The sequence below is a fragment of the Danio rerio genome, chromosome 4 (genome assembly GCF_052040795.2).
Source record: "Danio rerio strain M-AB ecotype USA chromosome 4, GRCz13ab, whole genome shotgun sequence".
Lineage (NCBI taxonomy): Eukaryota > Metazoa > Chordata > Actinopteri > Cypriniformes > Danionidae > Danio > Danio rerio.
In genome coordinates, this window is record NC_141024.2 from 26,354,912 (window position 1) to 26,374,560 (window position 19,649).

A 19,649-nucleotide genomic window follows, 5' to 3' on the forward strand; every position below is an offset into this window, starting at 1 on the left:
AAACACTCTGTTCCAAGGACTCAAGGTTATTTTAGTCAATGAAAACCTAACCCTAAAACTAAACCTATTGGGAAATTAAAAAAATTGTTAGTTGAAATTAAAAAAAAAGAAAAACAAACTAACTGAAACTAAAAACTGTCACTGATATTATAATTAGCAATAATAATAATTGGGTATTACATTATTTTAATAGTCTCTTTATCACATTTTGTGAATTTAAGTTACATTGCATCGACATGCCAACTAATTCTTATTAGATTCTAAGTAGACTAGGGTTAGGGTTAGTGTAAGTTTATATGTACTTACAAAGTTTCTTATAGCAATTTAAATGTGCTGAAGGAGCAGTATCAGCAGATATTAAGCAGACAGTGTACTAATACTCAAATGAGAAATAATTGGCATGTAGTTGCAATGCAACTTTTAGTCAACAAAACGTGCAATAGGACCATCAAAATGAAGTTTAAACAGTAATTGTTTTCAAACAGTTTACAGAAGTACCTGTAGATGCACTTTACAGCCAAACACATAATTGAAACACATAGTCACACGATACAAAACGTCTTTCTAAAACTTTAAACTTGTGCTTTAACTTTTTTTTTTATTTGGCAAAACAACACACAAATCTAGGCATTAATTTTTACATGGTCTTTAATGTGAGAAGTTATTTAACTTGTAGTTATGGGTTCAGTCTGTTCAAATTATTTTATTTTTATAACTACAAGGTTTACACTACAGTTTACGTAAGCTATGCAAATACAACACTTTGCTTTGGTTGATTTTGGGCGTTTTCCGTCAACTCTTGTTAAACAGGAATTACTAAAACTGAAATTACATATATAAAAACTAAACATAAATCTGTTCACGAAATCAAAACTAAAGTAAAACTGACAAAACCATCAATTAAATTAACTAAAACTAAACTGTTTAGTTTAACTGTTTTATTTAAAAATTAAAATTAAATTTTAAAATGCTGAAGTAATCTATAATAATTAAAAAAATAACTAAAAACTGCTAAACTAACTTTTGCTGTGTTCCAATTCGCATACTATCCATCCTAAATAGTATTCAAAAATACAATTAGTATATTTCAAATCTTAATACACTGAATTGGTCTACTATTTCTAGTAGAAATGTAAAGCGCAGGGCCATCTATACTTCATACATAGCTAAAATTGCCCACAATACATGTAAATTCAAATTAGACCGACTTAAGTGGAGAAGCTTTGGTTAAGATGTTCGTTAATGATTGTTAATTAATATCTAACTTACTGTAAAATATGTAAATCATGTTTTCCTGATTACATTTCATCTGCAAAAACAAAGCAAATTTTTATGAAGACGTGTTTGACCATTAACTTAAATACCTGAGAAGAGTTCTTAGTATGAAAGACTCGAATTGCAGATTAACCTGCTGCTGCATCTCCAGTTTGGTAGGTGAGTAAATATGAAAGAAATGTGGATGATGTCACAAGATGAGGACACGTAACTAAGCAACAAAACTGTCTGTTGAGGAAGTAGTTTGTCCCAGACCTTTTGTTAGACACTCAAAAGTGTATACTTTGTAGAATGTAGTACAAGTACGTGAATTAAGATTCATTATTAGACTAGTAAATGTAAATAAAAAAATTTAAATAATCATTATTATTTTGATTAAGAGATTTCTACTTTAGAGTTTTAATGTCAAGTTTATACGGATGAGTGTATCCAATCACTAACATTTCTGACAATGCACATTATAGTTATATTTAAAGGCACTTTATGCAAGAATTGCGTTTCATAAACATAACCACCTTGCCTCAAAGCCCAAACACAGCATTTCTTCATGACATATAGGATATTTATGTACAGAGCTGAAAGACTGTATTTTCAGGTGTTTGGAAATCACGGTATCTTTCCCACTTCCTTTATATTACATCATTGAAACTGGGTGTGTCAAATCCCTGAGCACCAAATAGTTGCTGTTATCATGTAAATGTGGGCTTTTATGGGTTAATGTACTCAACGTTCTAAGGTAAAACAACAACGATGGCAATAAAAAAGCCATTTGTGTGGCTTAGTTTCAGTTAAATGTTTAGTTCAGATTCTGAAATGATTTCTTTTGGCTGACCACAGCACCTAAAAAAAATAAGGCGTGACTTAAATAAAATTCAACTAAAAAATAAAGGTTAAACTATTTACCAACAATTGATTGTTTTTTAAAATACCATAAATTGCACATAAACTACAGCAATGATATTTTTCACGAGAGCTTGAGAAGGTAATATGATTTTCAGCTTGTCATAATAGTTTTGAGGAATACTAAAATCGGAGATCAAATCACAAATCAAGATTTATTATAGTTTACTAAACCTAAAATCATCAATTACAAATATATATTTTCTTATTAAACATACAACAGTTTGAAAAATATATATATTTATATATTTGCATGTATATATTATTTTTAAAATATTAAATATATATAGTTTGTTTTATCATTCTTGAAATAAATTTAAAACTAAGTATATTAATTCAAATTATGAAAACATGTTTTATGAATAAACAAAAACAAACACGGTTTAAAATTAGGTCAATAATTTTTTGTATTGCTACTGTAGTGGCAGTGGCAGCACACCGGATCTGTGGTTTGCATTGTCGCCTCACTTCAAGAAGTCCCAGCTTGACCAGTTGGCATTTCTGAGTATAGTTGCGTGTTCTCACAGGTTTCTTCCAGGTGCTTCAGTTTCCCCCACAGCCCAAAGACATGAATGAAGTATAAGTTCACTATAAGTTCAGCGTAGTGTATCACTATGTGCGAACGTGAGAGTGTGTACGCATGTTTCCCAGTACTGGGTTGCGACTGGAAGGGAATCCGCTGTGTAAAACATTGCAAAAAAGTTGGCGGTTCATTCCGCTGTGGTGACCTAAGGGACTAAGCTGAAGGAAAATGAATAAATTAATGTATTGGCAGTGTATTAACACCCGATTCAAAGTGCGCATCAGCGTCAAGGCTTCCTATTTACTTTAAACGGGTGACGTCAAACATTGCCAAACTAAATAGTGTATTCATCCACGATGTATCAGTGACATTCACTCACTGCAGTAGCTAGGAATTTCACTACTTTTCAAGTGCCAATGAAAGCTTCAACCAATCAGATCGCTTTATGCAAATACCCCAGGTCAAACAGTAGCTAATTGCATTTATGCAGTTTAATAGCAGTAAATGGAGGACAAATGTAAAATGGAGGAAAAACTTTTTATTGTGGTGTGCATATACATATATAACGGAGTTCATATATTCTTTATGTATTGTTTATTTATATCGTTTGTGGTTTAATTTCATTGGCTGACGCTGCTATAATGATAATTTCAGCACCAGCACCTATGTAAAGGTACCAATTAAGGGTTTGTTGGGGTGGGCTTATCAATCTCTGTACAAATAAAGACATTTGTATTTGTCCAAAAAATAAGGAGGGTTGAGTTTGGGGGGTGGGGGGCTATTTCTGTTAAAATAAAAACAGAAAATTGGAAAACAAAAGCTAATAAAAATCTATAATAAATACTCAATAACAATAATGTAATATTGCTACAGTATTTATGTATTAAAAAAGTTATTTATGCAAAAGAACTGACTGTTTTATAATAAATATCTGACTTAATATAATAAAGGTAAGGGGGTTATGTTTGGAAAACTTTGTACAAAAAATATATGAATCACTATGAAGCCCTGCTGCCTGCAAAACTGTAAGCAAATCAGACTGGTTAATGAGGTCAGTTCATCTGATTAAGATTAGACACTAAACCCCACAAGAGCTCTCCAAACAGCAGAGAAATGTTCTCAAATAAATGAACAGGAAGTCGTCTGCCCTAAACTGTACAACTACAGTCTTTAAAAAACAATAAGCACTCTGAATTAACATCAAATACAACAGACTCATAATTGGGCCTTAAACTCTCTGTAAACACAAGCGTACCATGAGCCATCCGTTATCACACTGCTGATACTTCTAACACACACACATATCTGCAGGAAGACACATAAACATTCGGGTGTGACCAGCATATGCGGGCCCTGCTGAAACTTGCTCTACTCATGTGAGTAACAAACAACACAGAAACTAAAGGGCCAGAGGGCAAAGACATGCCGATGATTGTGTAAGCTTCAAAACTAAAACTCAACACCACATTGAAATACATAATAAATATAAATTTTACACACATATTGCCATATAAGCAACTCTATGCTTATATTAGATATGCTGGGACAACAAATCAGTCTCCTGTACCTCAAATATCTTCAGTTACAGGTGTCAAACTAAGTTCATGGAGGGCTGAAGCTCTGTACAGTTTAGCTCCAACCAAAATTAAACACACCTGATCAAACTAATTAAGTGCTTCGGGCTTGTAGGTGTGTTGAAGCAGGGCTGGAACTAAACTCTGCAGGGCTGCGGCCATCCAGGAATTGAGTTATAGGGTGCCTATAAAGCTTTTTATTTGCTAGAATTAATGCTAAAATGAAATGGTTTCATTTTGAAAAGAAAAACAGCCTTGTACTGTATTCTGTATACTAATCAATACACTAAGGCTGAGAATATAAACAACAAAACTATTAGGTATTTTTGGATCAGCAAATAAAATGTCCACAATAAAAAAAATTCAATTCACCTTTATTTCTACAGCGCTTTTACAATGTAGACTGTGTCAAGGCAGCGTCCCATAAAAGATTATAGTAAACTGAAACAGAGTCAGTTTTCAGAGTTTAAGTTCAGTTCAGTTTAGCTCAGTGTGGTTTAATATTAAATACTGAGAATACAAATACTAAAGAGCAAATCAGAAATGGAAAATCAGACTTAAAATACTATGAAAAGTAATTTGAAATAGAAGGCTTCAAATAATTAAGCACCATATTTTACATCAAGTATACATCATTACATCGTTACATCATTACAAGTCGCAGAAAACTGCATAGTGAGAGAAAATAAAGACATAAAGCATTGATGTCAAATTTGATAATTTCATTCAAAAATATTTAAAGTATAGCTATCAGCAGCAGCCACTAATAAAATTAAATGTTTACAAACATTTTATTAACTATATTATTTCCCTTCATTCCACAACAAACCCATTTTTTAAATTGATACAATAAATAAAAAAATGTTTTAGTGGGATTCAAAGTTTATTTTTTAGCATCAAACCTAATCAAATTTAACTATAAAAACTATGTTTTATATGTTTCACTTGCTTGATGTCTCTTGCATTGCCTTATCAAGTCTGTTTACAGCACAAGTCATAAGATGTCTTAAAAGAGACATTACGGACTTCTGTTCTGGGAAAACAAAAGTATCACTTTCAAAATTTCAAGGTTTTAATGTGAATCACACTTAGTCAGAGTTTCCATAATGCTTTAAAACATATGTTCAGCTATAGTGTTTTCTAAAAGTTGAACAAGAGCTCAACACTAATGGGCTGGAGAATGTCAATAAAAGGGTTTCTGTGAACCATTTTTATGAAGTGTTATTATAAAAAATATATAATTAATATTTTTTACCATGAGAGGCTGACTATATTCACACACTGTTGCCATAAAACTGTTTAAAAAGTTTAAACCACTTGTATATTTGAATAATAGGTCCCCTTTAAAGACGTAAAAATGCTGCCATAAATCTGAACCCTGCTGAGCATCAACAGTTGGATTGAGACTATTGTAAATATGGGTTTCATTCCACTTCTGAAGTGATTAGACCGAATTGTAAATACAACATACACCAAAGAAGACAACATTATTTAGAATTTTCGGCAAGTTGTCAGAAAATACAATAAAAAAAAGTCTTAAGGTGCTTTCCCATCTGTAGTTCGCTTTATTTGGTCCGGACCAAGGGCAATAAATGATACATAGTTGTATTTTTGCCGTCTTTGGGTCGTTTTCAAACCACACTGCTGGCTTTGGTCCGAACTAGTTGAAAAGAACCAAAATGCAGAGTTCTGACAAAATCCACATCACTCATTGGCCAGATATTGTGGAACATAGTTCCTGAACTGCTTACCGATTGGTCAGAATTCACATGTGGAAAAATACCAATGAACTCCCGCAAGTAAACAAACCGGCAGACACAAAATGTCACTTTTTACTATGGAGGGATGACTGCGCTGGCTGACTGTATCCCTGCTTTAAGGCTGATCTATACTTCTGCGTCAAACGCCGGCATATGCTACGGCGCTGACGCATAGCCCTTCGTCGTGGCCGTCGGCGTTGCTGACGTGAACTTCTCAAAAAAATGTAACTACACGTCGCAACGACGCGTAGCGCAAGCTCTGTGATTGGTTGGCTTGGTAGCGCTGACGAGTCTGGGCGGGACCGAGAGCCACGTGAATGGTGCGAGCCTGATGGAGCGGTGGTTTACAAGTGTGGAGTCCTGTGAATGAGTTCCGCATGGAAAGTTTTGTTTTGTGTTTACCTCATAGTTAAAGTTGTTGCACGTCCGACGGTTCCTGCCTCAAAATGAGCGAGAACAGCAGGGGAAAAACTCGACACTGAGGAACATTTACACCTCATTGCCAACTAGAATTTTGGAGGTGTTAATGCAGACCAACAGAGACAGCGCGCAGAAGTATAAATGCACAGCTACGCGCGTTGCATGCGCCGTGGGTTAAGCCGGTCACTTGACGCAGAAGTATAAACCAGGCTTTAGACAAACTAAACATTCAGAGAATAAAGCGCGGTCGTGGCTGGAAATCGATATTATAATGTATCGCACATCACTTCAGGAGGTGTAAATTAATTTAGCTAAACTGCGACATGGTCATCTTGAAAGCGTACCGAGACCACCTCTTCAAGCAGGTCTCAGTATGCTTTTTTGGTCCAATTTTGGTGCAAACTTGAGTACGATTGCTGCATTTACACCTGCCCAAACGAACCGCACCAAGAGGGAAAACAAACTCTAGTGCGATTCAACCGAACTAAATAAGGCAGGTGTGAAAGCACCCTTATTGACAATGTATGGCCAGGACTATTTGTATACAATGTTTTGGGTTTTTTAGTTCAGATGATCTCGCAACAGTCTTTTACAGCATATAACAATATTGAAAGTATTCTATCTATTTTGAATCGCAAACTAACTGCCCAAGAAAATGTATGTTGGATCTTTGTGTTGATCATGATTAAAGTGTAGTTGTTGCCTCCAGTTTGAAATCAACACAGATAGTTCAGCCTGTGATAAAGCAAGAAAAAGTGGTCAATTGGCTTGTAAAGAAATTTGGAATCTAAAGACCAGTGCATCACTAAAATGTATCATTATGTTTGTTGGAACCAAGATAAGGGTAAACACACCATTACTCTATTTTTAATGGTATTGTCTGACCTAAAAACAGTTATCGCAGTTCTTCTGTGATAATTAGATTCCGATTCATTTTTCTGTATTCCAGAAAAGGTACTATGTTGTTGAAAAGACTAAAGACTGAAGTTGAAAACATGACATCTACACTTTATTGACACTCAGAAGTATGAACAAAGATTGGAATGTTTACTTCCATAGCCATATGCATTGCATGGGTGTTCGAATGGAAATTACAATCAAAATGAGCAATTAGTATAGATATAAACCTTATTTTCCATTATTTAATTTACATCCATGTGTGAAATGTCTATAATAAGTGTCAAAAAGACAAAAACTTTTATAACACATCTACACGCACACAACTCAATTCACACAACACATCTTTTCAGCATTCCGGTGCATTGTTTGCCCTCTACACTTCCATTATAGATGCATTTCTGCAAAGCCCACTTTTTGTTAGCTATCGCATCCTCAGTGATGCATCAAAATTGCTTTTGCAATTAATCACCAACGTCACAGTCGTGGTCCTTGAGACTTCAATTTCACCCCAGAACACTCCTACTGATTTGTTTTCCACCAGTAAATACATCAAACATCGCTTTCAATAGAGTAGGAAGATATAAAATACCAGATCCACCCTCGTCCACAAATCCTGAATCTTCTTCGCAGAGAGCTTTCTGGGGAACAGCCAGTTCCACAATCTTATTTGTGACACACACACAAACACACACACATGGACAATAGTGCAATAGTAAATTATGGCCACACAGGACAAAGTGTCACCACGGGGACAGAAACACTAATAACTCGGACGGAGAGTGAGAGAGTGTGTAAACACTGCAAGCTTTGACGTGGACAGTGGCGCTGATGGGAATGCTCTAGTTTTTTTTTGGCGATGCATCAGTCTAAAATCCAGACATGAGCGGGTTGAGGGGGGATTTTTCGGGTTACCCTGGAAACTACAGGAATTCAGAAGACCTGCAACCAGCAGAGTGTCCTCAAAACAACAACTGCATGCTGGAGTGTTTGTTTGAGAGAGTAGTGGTGGCTATTTTTTGCTGGTCTTCATTAAGTAATTTCAAGCCCTTTTTAGACTGCTTAATATCTGCTAAATCTTCTAAAGTAATATTTTGTTATTAAAGTGGCCCGAGTAATTAATTACATTTTTATAATGTAATTTCTTTTTTTAATTGTATAAAATTTTATTCAAGTGTTTATTTAATTGTATTTAATTTTATAGACTGATTGATTTAATACTATTTAATTTGTATGTATTTATTTACTTAACTGTATTTATTTTATTTATTCACTTAACTGTATTTATTTTATTTACTTAACTGTATTTATTTTATTTATTCACTTAACTGTATTTATTTTATTTATTTACTTAACTGTATTTGCTTTATTTATTCACTTAACTGTATTTATTTTATTTACTTACTTAAGTGTATTTATTTTATTTATTTACATAACTGTATTTATTTTATTTATTTACTTAACTGTATTTATTTTATTTATTCATTTAACTGTATTTATTAATTTATTTACTTAACTGTATTTATTTTACTTATTTACTTAATTGTATTTATTTTATTTATTTACTGTATTGTGTTTATTTTCATTAAATTAGTTTTATTTATTTAATTACTCATTTTTATTTATTTTTATTATTTGTTTTACTTTAACTTATTTCATTTTACTTATTTATTGGCATTACACCAACATTGGTATTAAATATTCAGCACACAATTAACAAACATAACAGATTATTAATAAATAGCATCATACAAAAATAAAACATTCAGACAACAACAATACTAATAAAAGGTCATATTAGATCTTTCAACTTGGCCAATGATAAATATTCTAAAATTATTCCAGGAGTAGGCCTGTCACAATATCTATTTTTTATGGTACAATATAAAGCAACAACATTTATTGCGATGAACTATGTTATTGTCACTTTAAGACCATTCAAACTAATAGCATCATAATGCACTCACACTCTTAAAAAACACATATTTCATTATTAAAAATGTTAACAATTTAATAATTAGGCATTGGAATCAGAGTTTGAAAATGGACATCCTAAACAAACAATAATATATGTAAACAATAATTTCCAAGATAAAAAGAACTACAAACAGATCTATTTTTAATCATCAGGCACATGAAAATATTACTACTACAATAGTTTTTTAACCGTACTGACACTGACACCTCAAATATAGATAGAAAGGCAGCGCAGTCAGCTAAAATGTGGTTAGACTTCGTTTTTTATGAACGGGCAATCTATATTGCTTCACCAACATTTATTGAGGACCACATGTTGTGTGATAAGTTGATCCAGGAGACAACTCTTTTACATTTCCCTTAAAAACAATATCGTTTAAAAATATGCATTCTATTAAAAAATATATTTTTGAGTTCAAATATTCTTATAAAAGTTTAAAAAAGTGGTTCTTTTCGAAATATAGGAGAAAGATTGTCTAATTTTTGTAACTACAACCTGGTCATTTTGAAAATGGTAGTTATTTCTGTCATTTACCAATAGACTTCATACAATTTGTTGTTTGTGAGCAATTCCAGCGTTATGGATGTGACAACCGCAATAAAATCTCAACATAAATTTCCAGAGAAAGTATATGTTACCATCATATGAAAACATCTATTCATATTTTCCAAAACAACTAACCACAGAGTTATGGGATCAAAAAATATTAATCTGTCAACATTTTATATTTTAAATGAGGAAAATTAACAAAACAAAAAAGTTTGCGAGTTAACAGTATACAAAATACTTTGTGGAAATTCTGTGAATTAAACTGCACACAAAAAGAAATAATGCTAATCAAAAAGATAAGAATTTGCTCACTATAGAACAAAAATTAATTACTTTATTTTATACTTTTGCATTCCTGAGGGAAAAGTTTTGTTATGGATGTGACAAAAGTTAAATGGCCACTTGCGTGACTTTGGGAAATCAAATATAAGTTTTTAAAAACATAGACAGAGACATTTTTGAGTATTTTTAAAGTACTGAAAAATACTTGCTTCTACAAAAAAATGTAGAAACAGATTTGCTATTTTGTGAAAAATTATTTTTTTATGGCAAAGTTGACATTTGGATGGAATTGCTCTTGTACATTCATTCCAATCCATTCGCCATTTCTCATTAGTGTAGAGATTCAAAGCAGCTTCAAAGGTTTCTTTAGCTGCTTTATCTGCCCGTTCATTTTGAAAATGAATCCCACATGGTTAGGTATCCAACAAAAAAATAACATCAATGTCTTCCTTCTCTAGAGTCCTTTTTCTATTATGTTGAAAATAGGATGATCAGTTTTTATAGACTTGAGCAAGCAAGCAAGACATAGAAATAGAAAATGACATTGCAGTTCTTTTCTATTTGTCCAAGAGCTAAATGTAATGTACAAGCTTTAGCTGTGAAAATTTAGTTTTATGCGAGAATACTCTTTCCAAAACACTTTGAACTAATCATAAATGCAGCAGATACCTTTCCAATGACTTTGACTTGGTAAGTATCTTATATTCAAAAATTCTTAATGGTCTACAAGTTACTTTCTAGAACGAAAAAAAACAAAAGGAGAATCCGGAAAAACAAAGGAGCAAATGATTCTTTCTACAACCTATACCATGAACAAACTGCCATGTTTATCATCGCCTTATGGACTATTATGAACTCGGAATGATGGTATTACTTTTTAACAGAGGTTACATGTGTTGGTGAAGATTAGATGACACAGATACAGATGAGAGGTTTGCTGCGCTATATGTTGCGTGTTGCTTTTGAACCCAAATAAGGACTAAGTGTATACCGTGTGTAGTTTTTCTGTAACATATCGGACACTGAAAAGGTGTCTACGTGTTCATATATGTTGCATTTATTTATTTATTTATTTAGTGGAAATGCAGTAGAAACGCAAGCCTGATAAAGTTGACCTGTACCAACCCATACTGTACCAGTCAGTGAAAATGGGCCATTATAGTCGTCCAAGAACATATGATAAAAACAATAAGACAGTCATTGATAAGAGATATGTGCCTCACACGGTGAGTGGGCTTGACAAACCACTTGTGGAAAACACGCTCTCTTTCATAGCTTTCACATTTAACCGATGCTTACACCAGTTATGCACATTTCTACCAGATATGTTCTTACAATCACTCTAAACAAACAAGCAAAAACACTGCATTTATGAAGTGTGCTTCACACAGGTGAGTGGGCTTGGAAAACCACCTGTAGAAACACTCTTCTTTCTCAATTTGTTTATAACCAAATCACACTCCCCCTTAATCTAGCACTTATTCCAAACAGATCTATAATATAATTAGCACTTTTTGAGTGAATTGCCTCTTTTTGTTGACGAGCTAAATACCTCCTCAATTGTAAGTCGCTTTGGACAAAAGCATGTGCTAAATTACTTAATGCAAAAGTAAATATCTATGGCTGTAAAAAAAAAAAAAAACATGCCATCCATTTTGCACCATACTCATGCATTCCACACAGTATTGGGTAAGCTCCTTCAAAATAGTAATCGTTTTTTTAACTGCATCATTAAACTTTTATTTAAACTACATTTTATATTACAGTGTCATAAATGTAATCATACCCAACAAGGAAATAAATTACTTGAATTAATACTAAAAATCACGATAAATCTCAATGTATGGACCGTACAATGACACCACATTTCAAACATAGTTTGAAATTATCAAATTTCTGACTCAATTTATTGTTTCTTATAGCACAATTGTTCGTAGTTGAAAAATAGTTATTATAGCAATTTCTATTTGTGTAACAAAATGACAATATCTGCTTCTTAGAAATGAATAAGAATGGCTTAGAAAGGCATTATAATGTATTACAACTAGGGATGTCCCGATCAAGTTTTTTTGCTCTTGAGTCAGAGGAATTTGATTTTGAGTATCTACCTATCCCGAAAACCCGATCTGACACTTCTATAATACATAAAGGCTTAGTACAGACATGGAAGCTACAGACGAACTCCATATATCTGTGGTGAAAGAAACATGGGGTACATCTTATAACAGGAAAAGTAGTTCGTCAGAAATCTTCTTATAAAGGGATGGCATAGCATTCTCTGCAAAATAGTGGCAAGACGGCATTTCAAATCGAGATTCTACGTTTGTTTTTAAGGTGTCTTATCAGGTTTGTTGTGGTAAACGTAGCCTTTTCTTTTCCACCTCTTGCAATGCCAAGTTTACATATACCACAATGTTGGCAATGACAATGTTGGCAATGGCATTGTTGTTGTCTTCAACTTTAAAATACCCCCAGGCCGCAGACATACTCGCGCTTTCCGCTTCAAGCTGCTTCCATGTTCTACTTGGCTGGCATTTAACCAATAGCATCTCTGCAACAAAGTTATGTCATGCCGCACGTCTTGCTGTTTCTGTGTGAAGTCAAGACTCCATGCCCCCGCATAACTATAGATGTTTTAAAAAATAATGATTCGTATATATATTCATATATATCTAAGTCCTTATTGGGAGGTAACATCTTATTCCGATCGAGTCTGAAACCGCATTATCGGGCCCGATTTCAGTTCACATGATCAGATCTGGACATCCCTAATTATAACTATAATTAAATTGCCTAAAAATGAACCGTAATCCTTTGCAATACTTCTTCAGTGGATAAGTAGCTTAATTACAGTAACTAGTTACTTTGTAAATGTATTTACATGTATTTATTTACTCGTTTAAAAATGTATATAATTAAAGTGATTCAAAATGAAAACAAAGACTAAAATTTATCACATGTTTGTATTATATATTGTGGTTGCCAAAAAATGTCTTTATTTAGATGGATCTAAAAGTGTTTTGCTTTTGTTTATCTTAAAGTGGCAAAACACAATGGTCAACTTTTGACTGTTGAGTATATTAGTAATATTAACTCAATAAATGGTTCCATTTGATCTGTCATTTAATCAATGCTCTATCTCTTCATCCAATCGGCTGAGCCATAAAGACAGCTTTACTAACGCCACACGTTTATGATATGTCAAATTGCACACGTAAAGCAATTTAATAACAAAAGCCTAATCGAACGCGTTTTACATTCTCCCTCCATTAACGACGGGCTAAATAATGCACTGGCAGACACATAGAAAACAATCAATTAAGCCTATCAGCGCCCCTTCCATTCACTAAAACACACTTCTGCACTAACAGCATGTAAAATGTGTTTCCTCCGAGAGCCTCATTTAAACACAAACACAAGTTCTGCTACTAATGCACTCATTATCTTGACTTAAAAGTAATTCTCTTGAGGTTTATTATAAGAAACCAACACAAATGTGGGTACTAATTTATTTATTTTGTATTATAGAGCATCTTAATGCTACTAAAGTATATATGTAGTAGTTATATACAGTTTAATTCATTTATTACCTGTTACCATTTTCTTTTCTCTATTTTTCAGGTACAAACCTGAAATCACATGTCTAACTTAAACGTATAAACCTTGAATGCTTTAGAGCACAGACTTAAGTTCCTATTTGCAATGAAATATACATATCCTAAAACATGCTCTATTCTAAAACTGTGGGGGGGAAATCCAAGGCAAAAATGTTGTTCTAGTTGTTTATCAAATTTGAAGACAATATCACAAAAATACTTTTTTAATACGAAAATGCACTGCAACTGCATTCACTATCTAGACTTAAAGGTACCATTTGATTAAATCTTGGTATGCCTTGACATGACTGTAAAAAAAAAAAAGACTTCAGTACATGGAAATATATAGGTCCCAAACACCATTGTTTCCTCATTCTCATGTAAATCCTGTGAGTGTAAAATCTTGGTAAAAAAACAGGGCAATCAGAACTAAACAGACTGTTATACCACAACATTTCCTAGTGAGATTACAACAATCATATTTCCCCCTTATATTTAAAATTATTTAAGCTTTCACTAAACTAACTATAGCTGCGTTCCAAATGGCACACTATACACTATGTACCTATGCATTTACAAACTCAACAGCATAGTATGTATTTAATTTCATCCCAAAGTGAACATTAATGTTTTTTTACTAAGCAGAAATTTAAACTATTTCCCCTATGACGTTTGTTGGTTGACAAATTACTGAAATAAATGACCAAAGTACCAAATAATAAAACCTTATTCACCATCGGGAGGTGGCATAATTACTCTCGTAGGAGAATTTTGTATTCACAATAAAAACCTAACAATGTAATAAACACAATAGTGCATAAGTATGCGATTTGGGATGCACCTTATGTATGTGGAGTGGCAGTGAGACTAAATCCTTTGTATTTACGTTGTTTTATACTTGTGGCTATACAACAGACTGGTTACTTTAAACAGACTAATTATTTTGAAGTGCATACATTCTTAAAACATTGTTTTGAATTGTAAAAGATGTGGTGTGGTGCAGCGCTTCATGTCTGGTGGTGTGTAATCGCTTTTAAAGAGCTATTCTTAGCCATCTGTTCATGGATGTCAAAACACAAAATGCAGGATATATAGATTAAGCATTTATTCAGTGCCACTCCGAAGAGGTATATGCTCTGTTTAAATAGGTCTTTTGTTAATATAACGTGCATGTTGTTAAACTTACCATATGTTTGTAATAAGTCAACAAGTACATGTAGATTGCTCAGGGTTCGCAAAATCTAGTAGCCCGAAGTCCCAGGGATATTGTTTTTTCAGTCAGCTATCAAAGTCTGGCAGGCTGTCAAGATCTATTATCTATCTAGATCTAGATAGACTTTGTTAGCTCGACTGAAAAAAAACAACACCCCCGGAACTTTGGGCTACCAGATTGAGAGCCCCTTATGCATATTACTCAGCTCCTACTGTGATTCATACTGTGATCACTTTACTTAACTATTCTGGCTTAAGTTGATTTTAATACATGTCCGTGTTGTCATACTTTTAGGCTTCAAAATACAAATACATCCTAGTCAATTGCTTTAAATAAGTACAATTATAATTCAGCCTGTATTTCATCCACAACACAACTCAGTAGATAAAGAGTTATCTCACTCACTCCTTCTAGCTAAAATAAAACTCTCCACCATTACAGTTAAAAAGATTTAAGGCACATACTCATTTTGTTTGCACATTAATTTTTAGAGTACGTTACGGTCTGTGTGTGAGAGAGAGCACAGATACTGATGAGCAGTGGAGCAATAAAGCAGAGCTCATTAATATTCAAGACCTTTCCAAACATGATCAAACCTAAGCTTTCATTCGAGGGCTAAGTTTTGACGTCATAAATTAGCATATTAAAATATTTCTGGAGAAATTTTAAACTTAGTACCCAAGCTATGAAGTACATATCAAATAACAGTTTAACTTAATAAATCATTGAACATTGTGGCAGCTTTTAAAATGATAATCTTGAGGTTTATCATGACAAACCAATGCAAGAAGTTCACAAAGCAAAGTCTACTCAAATTTGAAAGAGAAAAAAGAAACACAATGTGGGCACAGCTTCAGTCTGGCACATGTATTGTCTTGGTGCCAGGGGTTGAAGGGTCTAAACACACACACAGACATGCACGCGCACACACACAGGACACAGGCGCACTTGTTCTGCTTACAACAGCCTGACTCAAGACCCAAGCACATGCTCCAGCACGCCACCGTAGCCCCAGTGTTTCAAATGCATCTCAGTGTGGTTTAAGTATGTGTGCAAGAAATGCCTGGAAATCTGATTTCCATTATTGGAATGGTAAAGCACGGCCATTGCCTAATTCCCTAATGGAAAACACAAGCGGAACCGGTCTAACTGGGGTTAAGTATTATTATTGTTTGATCCAATGACCTTTGACACACTCTTTTAAGAGAGTAATAGTATATGCACTTTTAAAATAGTAGTTTTAAGGAATTGTTCGCCAAAAACATTTACTCACTATTTACTATCCCTCAAGCAGTAACAAACCTTTATGAGTTTTATTAGTTATACGTTAAGGAAGATATTTTGAAGACAGCTGAAAACCTTTAACCCTTGACTTACATAGTAGGACAAACAAATACTATGGAAGTCAATGGTTAAAGGTTTTCGACTTTCTTCAAAATATCTTCTTTAATGTTCAACAAAATAGTTAAACTACTTAGCATTTTTTTGTAATGTTTATACCAAAAAAAGTAGAGAGATTCAATTATAATTGAAGAGACAACAAACAAATAACTTTGTTTACCGAACTGAAATACTGAACAAATAAAAGAGAAATAAATGTTATTAATATTCTATAAAATGAAAATATTTTATCACACATTTAGGACTGGGTCCAATTTATGACAAAAATTCCAACTTTTGTTTATTTAGGAACTTGCTCCTTGTGTGCGGTCAAACATAACCATTGTGTTTCCTGTGAAATTCAAGTAGTACTGTCTAATATTTTAAGTTTGAAAGATTTTTAGAAACTATACAGTTATTTAGAATTTTAAGGGCCCATTCGTGTTACTACATTATAGGTCTGGCCGATTTGGCCTAAAATTAAAATCTCAATTAATTGAACATTTTAACTCGATTACGAATATTGAACGTTTATTAAATTGATTTATTTTATGCTTTTGCTTTTAGTTCACTTACAAGTTGTGTACAGTAAATATGTTCAGCTATTACAAGTGGGAGATTTCTGGATTTAGGGTGGATTATTTGATAAATAATTGAAGTAAACAAACACACTACTATCACACATCTACTATCTATGATTGTTTGTTGAACATCAACGCTAAACAACTGATAATAAAACACGCATTGCCTAAAATGCGCCACCCACCCTCGTCACTGCTACCAAACCAATCAATCACAAAGTTTGCGCTACACGTTGTTGTGATGTGTAAGTAACGTTACATGTGCTATATATGATATAATAAGTAGAAATCATAATACAATAAGTATAATTCAGCCTTAACAGAGTGGGGTCATGTGACTCCACACATGGTATGGAAAGTATATGAAAAAAATGACTTGGAAAAAATAGATTTATTATAGGTTCTGAATGTCGATTTCGATTACTTTTCGATTAATCGCCCAGCCTTAAAACATTATACTTATATATTAGCTTTAATTAGGCCCACACGTAATCTGCGTATTGTGATAATGTGTGTAAAAGTATATATTTTGTTTTTAAATTTATTTCAGTAATATTATTGACTAATAAAATGTTCATATGATTTATTTAAAATGCAATTTGTAAAGTATTATTTTCTGTCATTTAGTAGATAAATAATAGAAGAGACTTGCTTTGTTTACTAAATAAGTGGATTGATTGATTTGCATAGTAAACATTAAATAAAAGTTACAAAGTTATTGTTTTTATTTCAAATATTAAGTTTTTAGTTACGATATTCCCAAAATAATTCTGCGTAAATCAGCAGATTTTTACAAAATTCTCCACAGAAACAGTAAAAAATGTCAGCAGATTCTGTCTGGCCCTAGCTATATTCCATATATAACCTCAAACATTTAGAACTTTAGTATTTGGTGCAAAATTACATCTAGGTTAATGTCATTAACTTCATCAGAACAATCCAAAATTTCTTGGTGTGTTTACATTCCAAGTTACAAAACCTTCTGAGGTTTTACATATTTAAATTTCAAAGTAATAGTAAATAATCTTTCTCTAAATTATGTATTTATTGGTCAAAACAGACCAAACAGCGCCAGAAGTTTAACCTGACCTTTAAGTATAACTTATTGCCATTTATATCTGTAAACAGTAAACACTAACTTATGAGATAAACAACGTTACTTTTACTGTCTTTCGAGAAAATAACGTTTGCATCAAAACATTATTCTAAAACAACAACTATAAAAATCAAGTCCTAATGTAACCAATATATGAATTTGAATTTTCTGACATCCTCGCAGTAAGAGTTTAAAAAATACAATATTTCTAAAACACTAGCATCAATTGTTGTTGCAGTCATAACAAAACTCCATCACTGCATTTAAACAGAATTTCACAACAGGTACCTTGCTGTTCAACCACAATATTAAAATCTATTCAAATACAAACAAGCAAGCATGATAACTGTCCCATTGTTAGCAAAATATAAATTAACAATCTCCATTGTATCAAATAACAGCATTTCCAGCAAACGTACGAAAGTGTTACTACAATGAAACTGTTACGTTATAAATGTCAACCCCCAGACAGACAGATGTAAACAGAAAAACAACATCACAACTACCAACAGTATCATATGTTATCCCAACACATTATGCACAGACTGAGGGTTAGATAACAGATAACACGCTGCACGGATGGATTAAAAAGACTCAAGCATAACTACCATGTCGCAGTGTAAGAAAGAGTTCCTCTCGAGTTCGGGTAAAGTTCTCTCGGCGCTGGGCATAGTTCAGTTGACTCCGGTCCGGTCAGACTGGACTCTCGTCTCGTGTGCGGTCCGGCGGATCGGTTCTGCTACATCGTGTGGCGGATTGCGGGGCGCCGCCGCGCGCTTTCGGTCTGCGGATTCCTCTTTGTGATCTACGGTTCAACACACACGCATTCAGTCAGTCAGTCACTCGACCCGCATGCATATTTATCTGGAGAGAGAGGGGGAGAGAGAGGGGGAGGAGCTAGACTGGAGTTCGACATGACATCACATGGGTTCAGGGGAGGCGCTACAAATGAAATTTGTTTATACCCAACAAATACCTGTTGACCAACAAAACTAGAGAAATATCATTTAAGATAATTCATTATCAAGTTTTACCCTTCAAACGATCATATTGTTAAAACATTTTTTAAAAAGGATATTGATTTAATGTGCACTTTTTGTTATGTGAATATAGAAACAGTTACCTATCTGTTTTGGCACTGCCAAAGTTTCTGGTCTGACTTTTTTTTTTTATTGCAGAAAAATTGAGAAAGATTTCAAGTTATTCTGGAAGTTATTCTTTTTGGCCTTTATGACCTCAGCAGAACTAAGACTATGCCTAATAAAACTTTCATTATTAATCTCACGATTCTTTTGGCAAATATTACATTCAAAACATCTTTTATTTCTTTTAACAATAAGGTCAAGCAATGTCAACTCGATTAAGCATTCTCTTAATCAAAAGGCAACAAAAACTGTGAATGTTTGTAAACACTTTGATATATTTTGAAAATCCCTACTTCCCCTGGCAAAATGTGATGACTTGTGTCTTTGTTTGTTTGTTTATGTTTAAACACCAGCATTGTTGGAATTTGAACAATTCGTTATGTTTATGATGGAGATTTATATTCTTGTAAAATGTGCAATTCATGAAATAAAAAAGTTAAATCTGTCTGGAACTTAGTAAATAGTCTCACCAATAAAGTT

At 33.3% G+C, this 19,649-nt stretch overlaps 1 protein-coding gene across 2 annotated transcripts in view; it reads right to left on the reverse strand.

Annotated features, from left to right (window-relative positions):
* tmcc3 (transmembrane and coiled-coil domain family 3) overlaps positions 1-18,857 on the reverse strand; it is a 40,706-nt gene extending 21,849 nt beyond the window's left edge. The window contains exon 1 of one of the 2 annotated variants that reach the window (XR_015482049.2): positions 18,633-18,857. Coding sequence is in view for 1 of the 2 variants with exons in the window: in NM_001044813.2 (NP_001038278.1) it covers positions 18,633-18,695 (63 nt within the window). In the remaining variant the exon portion in view is untranslated. 2 annotated transcript variants of the gene reach the window in all.
* Positions 18,858-19,649: the final 792 nt, after the last annotated feature.